This window comes from Cyrtonyx montezumae, unplaced genomic scaffold (assembly GCF_038088225.1).
Source record: "Cyrtonyx montezumae isolate F1298 unplaced genomic scaffold, pur_monq_1.0 scaffold_2, whole genome shotgun sequence".
Classification (NCBI taxonomy): Eukaryota; Metazoa; Chordata; class Aves; order Galliformes; family Odontophoridae; genus Cyrtonyx; species Cyrtonyx montezumae.
The window spans coordinates 59,843,928-59,861,073 of NW_027071936.1; the positions used below are offsets into that span (position 1 = coordinate 59,843,928).

The 17,146-nt window shown below is 35.9% G+C and overlaps 1 protein-coding gene across 5 annotated transcripts in view; it reads right to left on the minus strand.

Annotated features, from left to right (window-relative positions):
* RGS12 (regulator of G protein signaling 12) overlaps positions 1–17,146 on the minus strand; it is a 78,558-nt gene that overhangs the window by 21,093 nt on the left and 40,319 nt on the right. For all 5 annotated transcript variants that reach the window (XM_065735842.1, XM_065735841.1, XM_065735845.1 and 2 more), the window contains 5 exons: positions 10,110–10,279; positions 6,981–7,073; positions 5,888–6,031; positions 2,267–2,446; positions 975–1,128 (listed from right to left, as the gene is read on the minus strand). In XM_065735842.1, coding sequence (XP_065591914.1) covers positions 975–1,128; positions 2,267–2,446; positions 5,888–6,031; positions 6,981–7,073; positions 10,110–10,279 — 741 coding nt within the window. The remainder of the gene's footprint in view (positions 1–974; positions 1,129–2,266; positions 2,447–5,887; positions 6,032–6,980; positions 7,074–10,109; positions 10,280–17,146) is intronic.

Below are 17,146 nucleotides of genomic sequence, written 5' to 3' on the forward strand. Positions count from 1 at the left end.
CCCTGAGCAACCTGATACATTTTTATATTTAATTTTTATATCCCTGAGATATTTTTTAGAAGTCTATTGGTTTTAAAACTTGAAAACTAGTTTATCTATTTTTATATTTTCAGAGGATATAAACATGTTTTTAAACTGTAGGCTTGGTGTCAGAAAACCATGATCTTAGACAATCAATTTCAGAACACTATAATCTTAGCAAACATCTCTAATGAATTTTTGTATGTGAGCATAGTAAGAACACAAACTATTCACATGATCAAAATTATCCTGTGGGACTAGGACTTTACTAGAAAACATACAAGAAGAAACCAGAGACCACACAATGTCTAAATCCAGTGCTTTGATGGAATTTTGAGTCTTCCTCTAGACACCATGTACTGGTGCATTATAGTAGAAGTCTTCCCTAAACTCTTGAGAACAGTCATGTAACACAACAACAGATTATAATGGTTTTCACAACTCTTGACTCCTCCTTCATTTTAGGCTGGAAAGCACTAAACACGGGAAGTCACTTCCTAATAGGAAACATGAATAGTGTGTTCAAATGCATATGTGGCTTTGGTGGTAAAAAGAATGTTAGGTTAATGTTAGAGGAATTTTTAAATATCTAGCAATAGCACTATTTGTATGTACAACTCCTGAAGTTCTCTGTAAAGAAATTAAATTATCTTGCTAAAAATACAGTAGCTCTCTGCTTGAAAAAGCAATCAGTGGCACAGAGAGCAGAGTATACTGTAATAATAATCTCTTGGAAGTAAATAAAATAGATGTTAAATATTTTCATACTTTTATCTATTTCTGTACCTGATTTTATAAAGCTCAAAGCAATATTAACCACCCTTTGGCCTTCTGATTAAACAGCTTCTTTTCCTCCTGTGTTACACCTATAGATAGATGTGCTTAGTAAACTAAATACGAGAATTAAACACTGCTGAAACAACTATGCAACGATGTGGAATGTGAACACTCACCATTTTGATAATCACCATTTTCCTTTCTCTTCTGTGATTTTCCCAAACTCTTACTTCTTGACCATGAGAAAAATGTCCCCCTTTTTTTCTTCTCAGTATCTTCCTCTCCTGACTCTTCATTTAAGGATCTTCCTGACTTTGATTTACCACTTAGCTGTCAAAAAAGACAATAAAATTCTTGTCTGGAACACAACTATAAGCATGCTATCTAAAGCAAATCTTCCTACACTTTTTCCTAGATGAGAGCGTGACAATCAGGTCAGCTGTCAACTCTACCCCTTAATAACTATGAAATCAAAAGAAAGAAATGCATGAAGGATATGTGCTGCTATGTAAGGATTATAAGCTATTTAGTAAGCCACTCAAAGCTCCTGTAGATATGAAAGAATTCTCCATAGCTTACCATTAACTGTAGAAAACCCTTTAGACTTATTTTTATAACAAAGAATTTACCTTTAAATACTTCAGACATTTTTCCTAGACTAAGTTTGAACAAGAACTGCACTTAAAAATGGCAATTTAATGTTTTACATTTACATGCACAATCAAACTATTTATTGGTGCTAAAGAATACAAGAATATTTGCTATTAAGCTAAACTTGTTTTTAACAAGCTACTACTCATGTTAGATGATAAAACTGCTCCTTAAAGCACCACTTTTAGAGGTTCCTCATAGAAATACATAAAAGCAGATGGGCTAATGTGTAGTGATTGACATGAAAAATGCTAAGTTATAATTTACCCATACAGTTACGTAATACTACAGTGGTATTATCTTGATGAAGTAGACAAACTCTAATGTTAGGAGATCAGCAAGAGAACAGGTCTAATCTTTAAGCACATGCATCTGCTTTACATAGAATCGTCTTCTGGTATAAGAAATACAAAGACCATCTTCTGCAAAAATGAGCTAAATTAGGTTCAGATTTCTCAGTTTCTGATACAGTGTCTGTTCTCAGCAAAAGCTAAACTATCTTAATTCCAATAAACAATCAAAATATGCCTCTCAACTGATGTATGACAATAATACTACATTTTTATTTTTAATAGATCTAAATAACGATACTGATTTTAAATTCTAATTAGGAATTCAACAGCAATAAATCTGCATCAATGGTATGGGTTAAAACAAAGTTTCCTTGAGTACATAAAAATTTTGTAAACATAATATTTGCCAGCATCATCAAACATTCTAATTGGTTTTTATGTATTGTCTTTGAACTTTTTAAAGAACTTAAAAAACAGTATTTAAGAGCATTCAGTTTTCAGATAACAACAAAATCAAAAGTAACCTTTTTTGGTGTTGAGATATTGGACTTCTCTGAACTGATACTGTGTTTAGAAGTGGGGCTGCTTGGAACATGCTGTGGATCAGGAAGAGTCCGACCTTCAACTTCTGCTAGGATGCATTCTTGGTAAAGGGGGGATTTGAGAAAGCGAGTATAGCTATCAAACTTCATCAAGTTAAAAATCTGAAATTGAAATGCAAGAGATAACAGTTAGGCAAGCTTAAATGGCACGTGATGGAAAATATGCTATTTCAGCCAGCTTCCACAAAATTCAGTACATGAACATAGTAGGCATGATTTTGCTTATACCTGGTTAAGTACATTGTCCCAGTTAAGTACAATTTGTCATATTAAGTACAGGTTCAGAAAAATGCCTATTTCCAACAACAACCTCATATCTTTCACCATATTGTCTGTGCTTTGTGCTAAGAAGACAGCAAATACCTATTTCAAATATTTTCAAGAGACACTGTATCAGTTATACATACTACTTAATATTTGTTAAATTATACAAGTGCATTTTAAGGCAGCTGTGAACAAGAAAAGTTGTTATGGTCTAAAACTCAGAAATAGGATATATTGCAGTATAAAACTGTAAACAATGACAAGACATACAGGTTCACTATTGACACATGAAAGAGCAAACAACACTTTATAGGATCCTTTACATAATGCTTATATACCCAATCATAAGAAACGAAGGATCACTGGTTTTGGAGGATCCAAAAAGTCAATGTAGTATAAATCAAGACCTTGTAAAAGAATAGGTTACATAAGATGGCTGTTCTGAGTGCAACTAACATACATCTCTATACCAGGAGACAAGGCTAATTTAGCCAAAGCTAAATTTATGCAACGAAAAGCAAACTTCTATCTTGCCTGCCAAGCTATTTGGATGTTTTACTCTATTTTTGCAAACCTATAGTTTTAAGTCAATTCATACTTCTACCTTTGTGTCTTCTCTAGTAATAACTACACATGATCTGAAAAACCAGTAGGAATACCTCCTTTGAACATGAACGTGATTACCTACAAGGGAAGAATGGTACACTGGCTATGGAATTCCCAAGAGTCTAGAGAAGTCCATCACTAAGCCACAGCGGTCCCACTGTAGGCAGAAAGCATATTTCAGACTGAGCAACAACCTTCTCAACAAACCTTAGCCCAGAGCTTTACTGGAAGCAGTAAGATAGAACAGAAAGAACTTGATGCTGCAGTGTCACAGAAACCCAATGCAATCTGAATGCTGGCTTCCAACTTCAATTCTCACCTTCCCTCATACATTTCCATTCCCTCTTAGGTGTTAACCTGTTGTTTCTTCTGGATCCTCTCAACAGTTACTTTCATATGGAAAAAAAATACTCCTGTAGAGTTTAATGCGCTCAAACAGCTCAGCACAAAGCCTGATGAGCCCTCAATGCAGTGTCAGAGAGACAAACCAGTGTCCACCCTTCCCAACTGACAATCTGCACACAGAGGGGAATCTCTCCCTCTCACTATGAATAACAAAATCCAGTTATACTGGTAAAATGCAAAAAGGCAACATACCATCTTCAAGCCAAGGTTCAACAAATGACATGGTACACACAACACACACAGCTGCAAAAACAGTGGGTCCTGTTGAACTCAAAGAATATTACTGCTGTATACTGCACACAATAAAGAGAAGTAACTATAAGAATTCAAATGTCTCAATCTCATGACTCATAGATATGCTGCTGTTATAAGATTATCAGGGAAAATGGAAACATGGTCTGCAAGTTCCTATACAGATAGATAAACCATGGAACAGTATTTTGCAATGCAGCTAAAATCTTGAACTTTATGGCTTTTTTAATAATTCATTTAGAACTAATCATCATCTGTCCTGCACTATGTTGCTAGATCACATTACATCCCCAATTTCCCACTCTTAACACTATCATCATATTGGTTCACACATGTTAATGATTTTTGCTTATTTGGAAACAGTAGATATTTCTTGTTCTTGCAAACTATAAAGAGAATTTCCAGAACTCCACTGCAGTCCTACCAGCAACACTCTATTCCACAGCATCATGTAATGCTTGTCTGACCATCACAGATCAACACCTTTACAGTTTATGCTCAGGACTGGAATTCCAAAAGTCTTGTGACAACACAAACACAGAGCGTTCTCAATATTAATGTGGCATCACTATTGTGAGATGATGGATTGTTGCACAAAATAATCATACCTCCAGATCTCAGTTCACAAGGTCATACCACCCACCAGGACCACAAAACTGACTTACTGAAACCAAGACATTAAGGCTGTCACGGCAGACCATTACCCAGCACATAGCTCAGCTGGGTAGCACAATATCCATAACTGGTTTGGCACACCTAGCCACAAGGCTGCTTAATTAAACTGAAGTAACTCTCACCCTGCTTCACTTCATCTGTCAGTGGGATGAAGAATGTGATGTGAAAACTACAGATGCACTGACAATTTAGAGAAGCAGGCCAGGTCCGGGCAGACCACATGGCTGCAATCAGACCCACAGCAGCACCTCCTGCTAGCATTTTCATCCACCTCCAACTTGAGGATGCAGCATTATCACTGGACAAAGAAAACATGCATCAGCCCAGCCACCACACACATAAAGACACCATCTGATCCCCCAGTCAGATAGGAAAGGAAGAAGAGGTCCACAAAGCCAAGATGAGGAGCATATGATAAAAGTGTTTGAAATCACAGCTGACAATTCCCACAGAAGTCTCAGACCTTGGTAAGCGCACAGGAGGTATCTGCACATTGCCTTATATGCTAGAAGCTGCCAAAAAAGCAGTTAAGACCTACCCTTCTATCTCCACTTTGCAGATGGAGGAAGTTACTACACCCAGCTGCTCATAAATCCAAAAGCATGAAATCCAAGGTTGCACTCAGAACAAGATTGTGACTTAACTTAATTTATACAGTTAGAGCTATATTGTTGATTCCTACATACCACGATCTCAGAGTTATATGAGAGTTATTATAACACTCAAATTGTTAGGGTGAGGAGTCTCAATCAATTGGAGGGAAAAAAGGAGAAAGTCAAATTCTACAGAAAATGTAAAATATATTCTGTTGTTACATAACTGTTCTGAACATCAAGGATTATTTAAAATGCATCCACTTCAGAGGTCTTCAGTTTGAACATCAACATTTTAACAAGCTCTTTGACAGTTCTATTAAAGCACAAGGAAAAGTCTCCTTCAGTAAAACAGAGCATATTTTACAAACCACTTTAACCAAAATTAGATTCTGTTTCTGTACACAACTGTTCGCTACAGAAAAGCATAAGCAGCCAGATGCAAACACAATATGCAATGGTGTTTCATCACATGGTACTACTTCCTTGTGCTACAGCTTCATTTCAGTTATATTTTTCAGATCTAAATAATGGCATTTTTTTATAAATCACATGTGTACAGAAAAAGAAGTGTTCCTTTATGCAGACTTTTGCTGTACCACTAACAGAACGTCTATCATCTTGATCTCTGTGCCTTTTTATAGGTATTAAGATATTCAGCATGAGAAAATACTTTTAGATATTTCAAAGCACTTCATGTGAAAAGTAACAGACATAAGGGCACAAAAGTTATGCTTTCTGTGGTTACCTGAAGTTGTTGTTCCTTGAACATATCTGGATGTGGAGAATTGAGAATATCATCTGCCAGCTGTGCCTGGCTATCAATATTAACAGGGGTTGTAGCTTTGCTACACAAAAATTTACTGAAGATCTCTCGAGCTCTGTAAGAAAGCTGCAGAAAGCAAACGTTATCCATATTAATTCATATATATTTTGCAAATGCTTCATTATACAGCTGGTTTTTACACTGATATATTCCATCCTAAAGTACAGAGCCACTCCACTTGCATAAAATATATGAATGTTTTTCATTTAGCAGCTTTTGTTAGTTTTATTCACCTAGTTTTTCCTTTAAAACTACAAGTGCCCATCAAATACTTCTTAAGCGTTAGAAGCTCACAAAAAAGTAAAATTTAGACTATGAAAATAATAAACGTACTCTTTTCAGAAGAATATTAAATGCTATTTTAAAAAAGAATAATACTTTATATTTTGGTCATTTCAGATAACAGTTACTATTGAAATAAACCCTCTAATTTCTACAAGTTAGAAAAATGTACATGCACATTTAAATATTTACAGAAAAAAAACATTAATGCTCTATTTTATCCTGTTTACTTTGAAACACATTCTGGAAGTAATGAAAATAATCACACTAATCTGAACACTGAAAAAAAATGCTCTAAGACAGAAGAAAGTGGGGAAAAAATGTCAGTGTCCAAAAAAAGCAAAGAGGTACTAGGAAACTGAATCCGTTTCCACAGGGTAAGCACACTTTAAACACATTATGTTGGCAAGTAAAGACAGTCTAGCTGGATGAGCACAACAGAGGTTAATTTTCACTTGTCATCACATTAAATTCACTTGTTCTGCACTACTTTGCACTGGGTTAGCCAGTTTTCAACATCCAAAACACATCAGCCCATTTTTAGAGCTACCTCTGAATTCTACTGAAGCCAGCATCTCAAACTTGGGACTGTACTCATAGGAGACTGAGGTTCCAATGCCATTTTAGTGGAATCACAGAGTAAAAAGCAAGCACAATTCCAATATTTTCAATACTACTGAAGAAATATCAGTTTGCAGCAATAATACCATGTACTGAAACAGTTTGGACTTACCTCTTTTTTATCATGTGCAGGTACATGATTAAAATATTCACAAGCCTGCCAAAATAAAATGTTTTCTTCACTAAATTCCTTCCGCAGAAATTCCTAGGGGGAAAAATAAACAATTATGTGTAGATAAAAAAAAGTTACTTCCAGTTTTAGACAATGATAATAATTCAGTCTAACAGTCCAGTTACCTTTCAGAGCAAAAAATCAATGCATGCCCAACATATGCCCAGCACTTTTCCTCTCTCATTTCTTTCTAAATGTACATAATTGAGAATAACTCAAGTTACCCTCGAATCATTTCCACACACAGAAATGAAGTTAGAAATTTCATGCTAAGTAGTATCTACACTAGTGAACAAACTTTCAATAACAATATTTTAAAACAACTTCTTAAGATTACACTATATATCAGATGCCTTTAACTGCAGTTCAAATAGATAATTATCAAACTGTGTACATAATCAATTTTGTATTCATTACAGCAACTTCATGTATCATATGATTGCTATAAAAATCTCTCATCACTTATCTGGCCAGATGGGTTCTCCTTAGAAAAGACAGCCTTAGACCAAAAAAAATAAAAAATAAAAAGTCTCCCAGTACGACAAACTGTAATCAGTACATTTATGTTATAGCATCCAAAGGTCCAAATAAGGACTGGGACCTATTTAATTCAAAAAACTGTACAAACACAAATTATCCCAGATTTAAACCTGTATATTTCAATACTGCATATGTTTCTTGAGAGTAAATTACTTGTTAGAAAAAAAAGAAAGAGTAAAGAAGCTTAAAAAATTAATTTGGTAATCTCAGAATTACCCAGCTTGGTTATGTATTAAAGCTTTAGCTATCAGTGTTCTTCAAAGATTCACAAAGAATTCAGGGAGTCCAACTGCAGGAAAACAATTGAGGTGCACTATAATAAGAGAGTCTAAATCCACTAGCAGCTTCTCAGTTTAAACCTGAAGGTCTTGTAATACCTACTTTGAGACAAAGAAAAAAAATTCATAGAGAGCAGCCGGGGGACTTTGCTGCATTTTACATGTGTGTAATTGGAAGAGAAACAAGTCAGTGAGCAGGAACTACAACCCAGCTGCCTACTTCCCCACTTATGCCTTCACTACAGATCCACAGTGAATCTCCTGCTTGATTTCTTTTTGGCCACGTAACGTTGGCACAGCTGGCTAAAAAACCAATTAGGAAGAATGAATAGTGCCACATTTGGAACAGTATGTAGCTGTCAAAACATGGCTGGGAAGCTGCAGACGTTGGTTTGAACCACTTGAGGAGGGAACTGCAATCAACTGTCTCACTTCCTTGAGGACTGCTCTCATCAACAGACTATTATGCAAAATGTGAGTACTTGCAAAACATGCAAAGTCTCTCCCTCTTAGCAGGTAATTCCTGCTCTGTGACAAACTTGTCCTCAGGAAAGGCCTAAGCATTCTGAATCCTGAACAGACCAAGATGCTTACTATGCAATAATAAATTAAATGCTGATGTTTGAGGTTCTTGAGCACAAATATCTGTATCTTTTGGCTAGATATAGGTGATTCCCTTCTTGTCCCGTAGCTTTTCTGAACTTGTGAACTTCCTCTTGAAGGAATGTTAACCTACCACATGCAAAGGCGTTTCTTACAGACACTGTGACTCTCCTTTACGTCAGACTTCATGATGTTACAATATCCAGGTTGCAGGTAAACAAACCTAAGCAATGGCCCTGGATCCCTCCTGAGGCACAACAATTTGGTGGTGCAGACAGTAAATTACAGAATTCTCTCTGTTCTTTATAGTCATTATTTCTTTGACACGTGCACTGTTGTAAATTTTTTTTTATTTTTTTTTAAACAACTTTAAGGGGAAAAAAAGTAATATTTTGTGAATTTATATTTGAGATTGCCTTCTGCTGAACTGAAATGCAATTTTAACTTTTCTATCTCAAAATTTAATAAACTAACACCAGCTACATTCAAACATACATTTAAACATTTATTTATTTTTGAACATTCGTAGCACTGAAAAAGACTACAGCAATTTCTTACGTTTACATAAGTAAATCTACTGATAACTTAAAGTAATGAGAAATGATGACTAAGTTTTCACTAGAACTACACCATTTTTCAGGCAGGATTGTCATTTTTCTTTCAGTACAAAGAGAATCTCAGTATCTAAGCAGAAATGCTGATAATGCTTTGGCTTCTTCACTGAGAAAAACAGAAAGATGGGAAACTTATCATCTAGAATCTATTATTTTATTTTCTGTTTCCTCAAATGGGTGTTTGCTGTTAATCTGTTTTTCAGGTTCCTTCACCATTAAAGATTCCTTCACCATTTTCATATTCAGTAAAGGTGTCACTGCAGATTCCAGTAATATACATTTCTTGTATCATAGGCTTCTTTACATTTACTTTGTTAAAAATGATTTGGGCAGCATAAGAAGTCCTTCTATAACACATTCAGAATTAACAACATATCTGCCATGCAGTGATCCAAAGCCTTATACAGCCTTATTACCTCACATGTAAAATAAAGATGATACTATTTACAAATTTGTAAATGCACTCTGTAAATGCTTATCCTTTGCAAATATTCAGTAGTACTCTCCTACAAGGTGCAACTTTAACCACAGCTCTTAAGCTACTGAATTACTTCCTAAAATATTACAAGAATTTCAGCAGGATGATAAGCCCAATAAGCCTCTATATCACCAAAAAAATCTTCTACATGGCATCCAACACTTCAGCAAGACTTTCAACATCTCAGTAGGCAAATGTGAATGTGTCACTAACACTTAGAGAACTACTAAAAGTTGTCTTTCTCTGATAAAAAAGCTACAGATATAAAAATAAGCAAATATCAGTGTTAGACATAATAGGGAATCTTACTAAAAATTCAAATACAATGCAGAATATACCCTCAATTTAAGCTGAAGTCTTGCTACTCAGAAATGCACAGAAATACTATCTATTTAAAACGACAAATCAGTTTGTATCTAAAAGATGTTCAGAAGATAAATATGTAACAACCTCCTATCGCGTGATCTACATAAGGATAGCACCATGAAAGTAAAAAGAACGCAGAAAAATTACTGATATTGGGAAGTTTGAAAGGTCTCTATCTTCCAAAGCTTACCGAAAAATATTTAACACCAACAGGATCCTGAAGAAGTCGCTCAAATGAAACTGCCCAGCTTGCAACTCTTCTTTCTCGAAGTCGTCGACAGCTTTGTACACTGGGAAGACTAGCATTGCTACTGAGACTATTTTCACTGATGCAGTCTTTTAAATCAGTGCTATTCAGCTCTGTAAAAAAAATAAAAACAAAAAACAAGTTTGTCAGATTAATATTCACTTTTACTCTCCTCTACAGCACGGTCTTCTTGATTTATTATACCTTCTTTGCAAGCTCATAGTAAGGCAGTCTCCAAAAGATTCCTCCCTGTTTTTGATTTTTTTTGCTCCCTAGAGCACAGAAAAACAATTAGCCTTCTCTCAATTTTCCTCTTTATCAAAGCAAATTAAGCGAGAGTTTTAGCAGCAATGCCCTGCCAAAAGCACAACAGGAAATCTCTCTTTTTGTGCTCCACAAAAACTCAAAAAAAAAAAAGAACTTTTAACAAAACTTTCTGCTAACATTCCTCAGTTCACGGACAGCAATCCTTCCCAAGATTCTCCAAGGAAGGCAGATGTCTAAGAATCTATCGTTCACCAGAAAGTGGGCAAAAGCCTATCTGATAATAGGAGATAGCAATCTTCTCGATGCTTCTCAATTGGTAGCCAGGGACTCTGGGAAGTGCTTCATGAAATTAAGAGATTTCTGTTAATGGCTGAAAATTTAGGAAACAAGTCAGCTGAGGAAATTAATACCAGAGGAGACATCAGACCACAGATCCTACATGGATTTGTAATAATGTTATGTATTAAACCAAAACAATCTTTGTCCCAGTAAACAGAGTACACGCAAAAAACTTCTTAAAGAAGAGACCTCGTGTACACACAGGGGAAAAGTGAAAGAAACAGCTCTCAGAGCAAGAGAAACACAAGTTCTGGAAACACAAGTGAACAAAGGCCTGAACAATCATGTCTGATACAAAATGGACCCTACTCTGAGCAGAACACTGCACTAGAGACATGTCGAACAAATTAATCTGTGATGAAGGAATTAAATAAATAAATAAATAAATAAACAGTGGTATTTAATTCTTGAAGAAAAAAAAAGAAACAGTAACAGGTGTGGGAAAATTTACTTTCAAATAAAATAGATGATGTTCTCAATAATTCTATACCAAATGGAAAACCAAATTTAAAGCTCACTATAAATTCGTGGGACTGACTTCACAACTTGTGAGAAATGGCCTATTCCTTACAGAGACGTTTTTACTGCAGTTTATTTTCCCCAGTTAGTCATTCAGATAAAATATAGGAAGGTGTAATTTCACTCAAATTACTATTTTATACGTCTCTCAAGAGCTCCTTTTCTGCTGCATATTCAAGATGACTTCACATTTCCAAATGCTATCTTAAGAAACATGGTCACTCCTTGAAGTCTGAACTGTGCAAAAATGACTACTCAGAGATAATCACAAACATCCCAAAATGCTATAAAGACAGCTATAAGGACATAATAACTTCTGAAACTTCATTTTTAAATGTGTTCTGTAGCTAACAAATATTTATTAACATGTAAAATCTGACTACTACAATTTTCTGCAACCAAAGTTATCATTTAAAAAAATTATGACAAAATTAATAGGATTAGAGAAGAATGAAAATGGATATATTCAACAAGGAAAATGCTTAAAGACAATAATAATAATAAAAATTTCAGCAAATAATGCTAACTTTCCTTATAACAAATATTTATTCTCTTTTTCCTGTGAGACACATCGAAGAGCACAATCAAGTGGCCTCACTAGAGAATACCTGTCATCACAGTGAAACTATTGTGAAAGAAGCTAATGTGAATCTGAAGAGAATTACGGCTAAATTTATTACCTGGAGTATTTTGCTTTAACTCTGCAGGAGGATGTGTTTTATTTTACAGTCCAGGATATAAATAGACACCCACTTCTGGAACAGTTTCAGATGTTACTAAGCCCAGATACCACCTCACTCTGAGACCGTCCAATGCCCAGAGATCTCTAGTGATGAATGAGGAACATTTCCTTGGAGCTTTCAGGTGAACTCAGAAAGTAAACTCATCCTGCATTCCAAAGTGCTTAAACCTACACATCCGACAGAGGGAAATTAGGGTGTAGCCACAAGAAGTGCTCAATGGCAAGTCTCAGGGCCTCAGGACTAGGAGGGACTGCAAAATGGTAGGCCTGGCAGTCACCAGAAGGTCAGCTTCTCCCTTCTCCAAGGGCAGCTGTTCTATAACCCTATGGCAGGGAAGAGAACCAAATTGCAATTACCGTCTGGGTGTTTACACCTGTCCCTGACTGCTAACTACCTCTAATTGCTAGCAGCTGCTCACTCCAGTGGGTCAGAGTTGCATTTGTTATAAACTCCACTGGCTTCTCATTCCTCTGATATGCCGCTGACGTTCCATGAAAACAAGTGAATCAAAGATGGTGTTTTCAACAATGTTGTGAGCCACTACAACAGGCCTTCCTTACTCTCAGTAAATTGTTTATGTTCTTTTGGACTTCACTAGCTAACTTGGATTTTTCAATAAGTACTATTAACCCTGACCCCTTAAAAAGAAAACACAGTCAGCTTACTCTAAAAATACATACAGATTCCTGCTGGAGTATATGTTAACTTGAAAACAATACAGAACAAGAAAATTTCCCAAAAAAAGGGTTGGTTATTCTTGTTTCTTTAACTACATACAGCAATGGCTGCAATATAAGCTGTTACAGCACAGTGCAAGCATCCGAGTATATAATTTAGAATCAGAGAAAAAAAAGTGCAGCTGGGGAAAACATCACTGACTATAACACTGGTGCGTAATCTATCCAGGAGTGTATAAACCGTACTCTAGTTTCTTTCCCCTTGCAGAAGAATGTTTCCCATGTAAACCTTCAGCATCAGGTTTCCTGACTCACAGCTCCTGCATTCCTAGCTACACACAGCCCACCCTGGAACAGAGGAATAGTGACACTAACTGAGCCATTTATTTCCCTTAGCAATCCAAAAGGCCCGATTCCTCAAGCTCAAACACTTCAACTACACAGCTGAGCAAAGCAGGCTACTCCTCCTTGTAAGGTATTTTAAAGAGGAGGATTAGCTATTGGGAATATTAGGATGCCAAAGGAGGTTACCGTGAAAACCTGAACTCAGGAGCATGGAAGGCAGCACAGATTTGAGAAAACTTCCCAAACACCTACATACCACCTGTACAAGACCTCTACTTATTTAATCATCCTGAACCCAGGGGGCCTACGTTTATTCCTGTCCTATCCAAGAATGTCTGAACCTAGCAAGGAAGAACCATTCCTGGTGCAACTCAGTTTTATTTACTGTTTTCATCAAACACGGCATAGAATTGAGACAAGCTGCTTTATAAAATCCATACAAACACTATCTCAACACCTTTCGTGTTTACACATGTTGTGGTTTTATTTATTTTACAAAAAAAACCCAAAAAAGCATTAGGTAAGAAAATGCACATATTTCATCAACTAAAATCTTTAAAGTATTCAGGATATCAGATGGCTTTGAAGTTTTGATCTAAGTTATATAAGCACTAAGAAAGAACGCAGTTGAGGATGTTTTTGTAAGCATTTGTTCATAAAATGTGTATGTATTTTTTAATCTACAAATACTTTTTTAAAAAGATAAGCTTCTATTGTGAGCAGCTCCACATGCTCCTTGTAACCATCTGAACATATACACTCAATACAATTAAAATATTCCAGTTAATCACTAAGTACATTACCTGGATAGAGCTGATAGGAACCACTGTGATGCCACTTAATCAAATACTTCAAGGCATTCAGTGCAAGCCATCTTTCTGAATCCATACCAAGTTCAACTGTCATGTCCCGGAACCCATAGGGTGAAGGTTGCTCTTACTGTCCAGCACATTGTTCCTCTGCAGCTTTGGGATAAGGGAAACTAACACGTTCTTCCCAGCAATTCCTGTTAGCTTTTTACACCATTCTAAACAAATCGATTCTTTACCCTCGTGGCTTCAGGCAGAGGAAACCAATAGTATACTTAACACAAAGCACTATAAAATGCTGCATAAATAATTCAAAGAAAGGACCTTTTGCTACTGCTGCTAAAGGAACCTGAATTATTTATGCTACTGTGGAACCCAGCAACACCATGCACTGCCACTGTGACTGAAAAATAAGTCATAAACCTATCGGACAAAATAATACTTCCATACCTACAGTGTAAACTGCTGTGGTTTGTTCTATTCTGGATTTGATTTTGGATTTTTTTGTGCTATCTCCTTTAGTTACACCTTAAAATACAATTTTGCATTATTTATCATTCTTAATATCAGGTAGCGTTCAAAAAAATCTTCAAGAACTCTTCCTTGATAAAATTCTTTCCAGATGATGAATACTGGAAACAAATATCAGCTGATAACAGAGCAAAGTGGTACCTCAGTAAAAAGACATGAGCATCTGATATGCTTAGGCATGTGGAAATAACAGACTCCAGCATCATGGAACTGATCTCTGTAGGTAATAGCAGGCAGAAGAACTGACTTAGAGCTTCTTAATAGAGCTATTAAGATACCATCTGTCTGTCTGGGAGATGAATAATGAGGTACTTTTATTATATGTCCTCTGACCTTAAGGTTTGCTTTTGTAAAGTGCTGTGTAGGTATCAACAGAGAAAACCAGAAATCAGCTGCGGAGTAACAACCATCTCTGAGATGACACAATTCTCTAAACATCAGCCACAGCCTGCATCCTGCATCAGTACTCTCCATTCCTACTGCAGCAGAATGGTCAGTTTCTGAGTAGGGAAGTATGAAAAATGTGCTAATTACATGTAGTAACGTAAAACGGTTTCTGCTCTTCCTAAAGCATAGTTGCTGTAATTGATCTACAGTGGTGATACGGGTGCTGAGTTTTCTGCAATTCATTAAGCAAGTCACTTATAATTAAGAGCTGTGCCTGGTCAGCATGTCAGGAAACACCACTAATTCAAGGAACTACACCTTTTAAACATTACCTATTTTACAAAGCCCAAGTGTGCAGTTTTGTCTAACAACATCTCAGCCTTGTATAAGCTGAGTTACTACATAAAATAAATTTTCCAAGAGGTAGATGGTTTCCAGTGACTGTCTCTAATGTAATAAAATCCATGAGGCTTAATTGACTTTGGAAAGACACAGAGGTGTCAGACCTACTATTATACCAAAAGGGTGAATATAAACAATGATTACTATTTCTGAATCATAAATTTCCCTTCCCAGACTAAAGTTTAACAACAGTATATATACCATCTGTATGTACAAACCCTATTAGTCTAGGAAGGGAAAGCATGAGCTGCTACATTCATGGTAAGGAAGGTTACACCAGTAAAAAATCCTCTAATCTAGATGTGCTCTAAAATGTGTAAATCCATGAACCTATTAATGAATTTGAAAAATTGGAGAAGATGGGAGAACTTTCACTGACATTCTCAATAGAAGTGAAGGCCTGGAAGTGTAATTCAGACATGAATTTTACTCAACAAAATGGATTCAGATTTTATTTCATTTCAGTTTTTTCTGGTTATATTCATGTTGGTTCTTATTTTTCCAAACTTTTTTCTTGGTATTTACTCAATATCATTTAGCACAGTTCAACTACTACATTACTACATAAATTGTTCTCCCCCAGCTCCTTCTTGAGTATCATTTAAGAAATGAAGGGTGAGTCCAAGTTAAAAGGAGTCAGTCCACATTTCAGACCTAGCTGAAAAAACCGTAAGCCACACAACTTAGCAGAAAACTGTGTATAAATAACTATCTTTGCATTCCTCTCTGCAGCCTACAGAGCCCTTCAATTTCATGGCTTCACAAAATTGGACAGAATTAACTGGGAAAACACAAGTACCTATGGAATCAGAATGAAATACAACCAGCCACACTGAAAAAACTGAAAATCTTTAAAACAAGTTTTCATCTGGGAACATAGAAAGGTTGAAAAGCTATCAGATGAGTATTATTACAGTGATTTTGAAGCCTGGGTAGGCTAAAAATGGAAAAAAAAAGTAACTCTTTTTGTTTCTTAGCACCAAGAATTTCATCCAAATACATACACAGACAAAAACACCATGCTTTGTACTCCTTTGTAACAACAGGTAACATCTAGGGAAAAAACATTTGCCCCACAGAATCAAAGGCTATATTTCACAAATAGCAGAACAGACCAATACTATCTGTTTCATTCTGTTACCACTTTGCAGAAAAGACAGACACATTACTGAGTCAATGTTCTCATCTGGACAGTACACCAGTAGACTTTATCAGTAGTAGAGGAGGAAAATACCTGACAAAGTCAGCCAGCCACTGGAAGAAGGCTCTACCAGAAGGACAAAACAGTAGTTTTGCAAGCAATTAAAAACTAAGACACAATGGAATTTTGTGAATAGTACTGATTAAATTTACATTTGCATTTATTATTAAAAATATATCATTACCATTCACAAAATCGATTCACTTTTACAGAACTATTTAGAGCAACAGTTTGTCCCTTTTAGTGACGTCAAAGAATTCCAAACATAATCAAAAGTGTGTAAGTGAGCTTCCTTGCATGATCAATTGAACCAACTCCTGCCAAGCAAGATGAGTGATAAAAACCACCTCTTGTGCACTCTAAACTACGCATCTTTGTTCCATGAAGAAGCATACTTAAACTGTTTTAATTAACTTCGAAGATTCTGAAAGATCATCATCTAGTATTCAACAAAGATTGTCCAGTACTTTATAGCATTAAAGTCATTTTAAAAATCACAACAAGCTTAGGTGATGCAAAGAGGAGTTTAAATAGAAGTTCTCTAGAACTTTATGTTCTGATCTTAGTAATACCATATTACTTACCCTCTTCTCATAACACACCACACTGTAAAGAAATTTCAGCCTTAATGCATGCACCAGCTTACAATTTAGTAGCTAGAGCATCTCCCCAACAGGCTATGTTAAGGACTATAAAACAAAAAGATTTTATCTAGCGTCAATTACATGAAAGAATGCTAGCTCTGCCTCTTTATTACTAC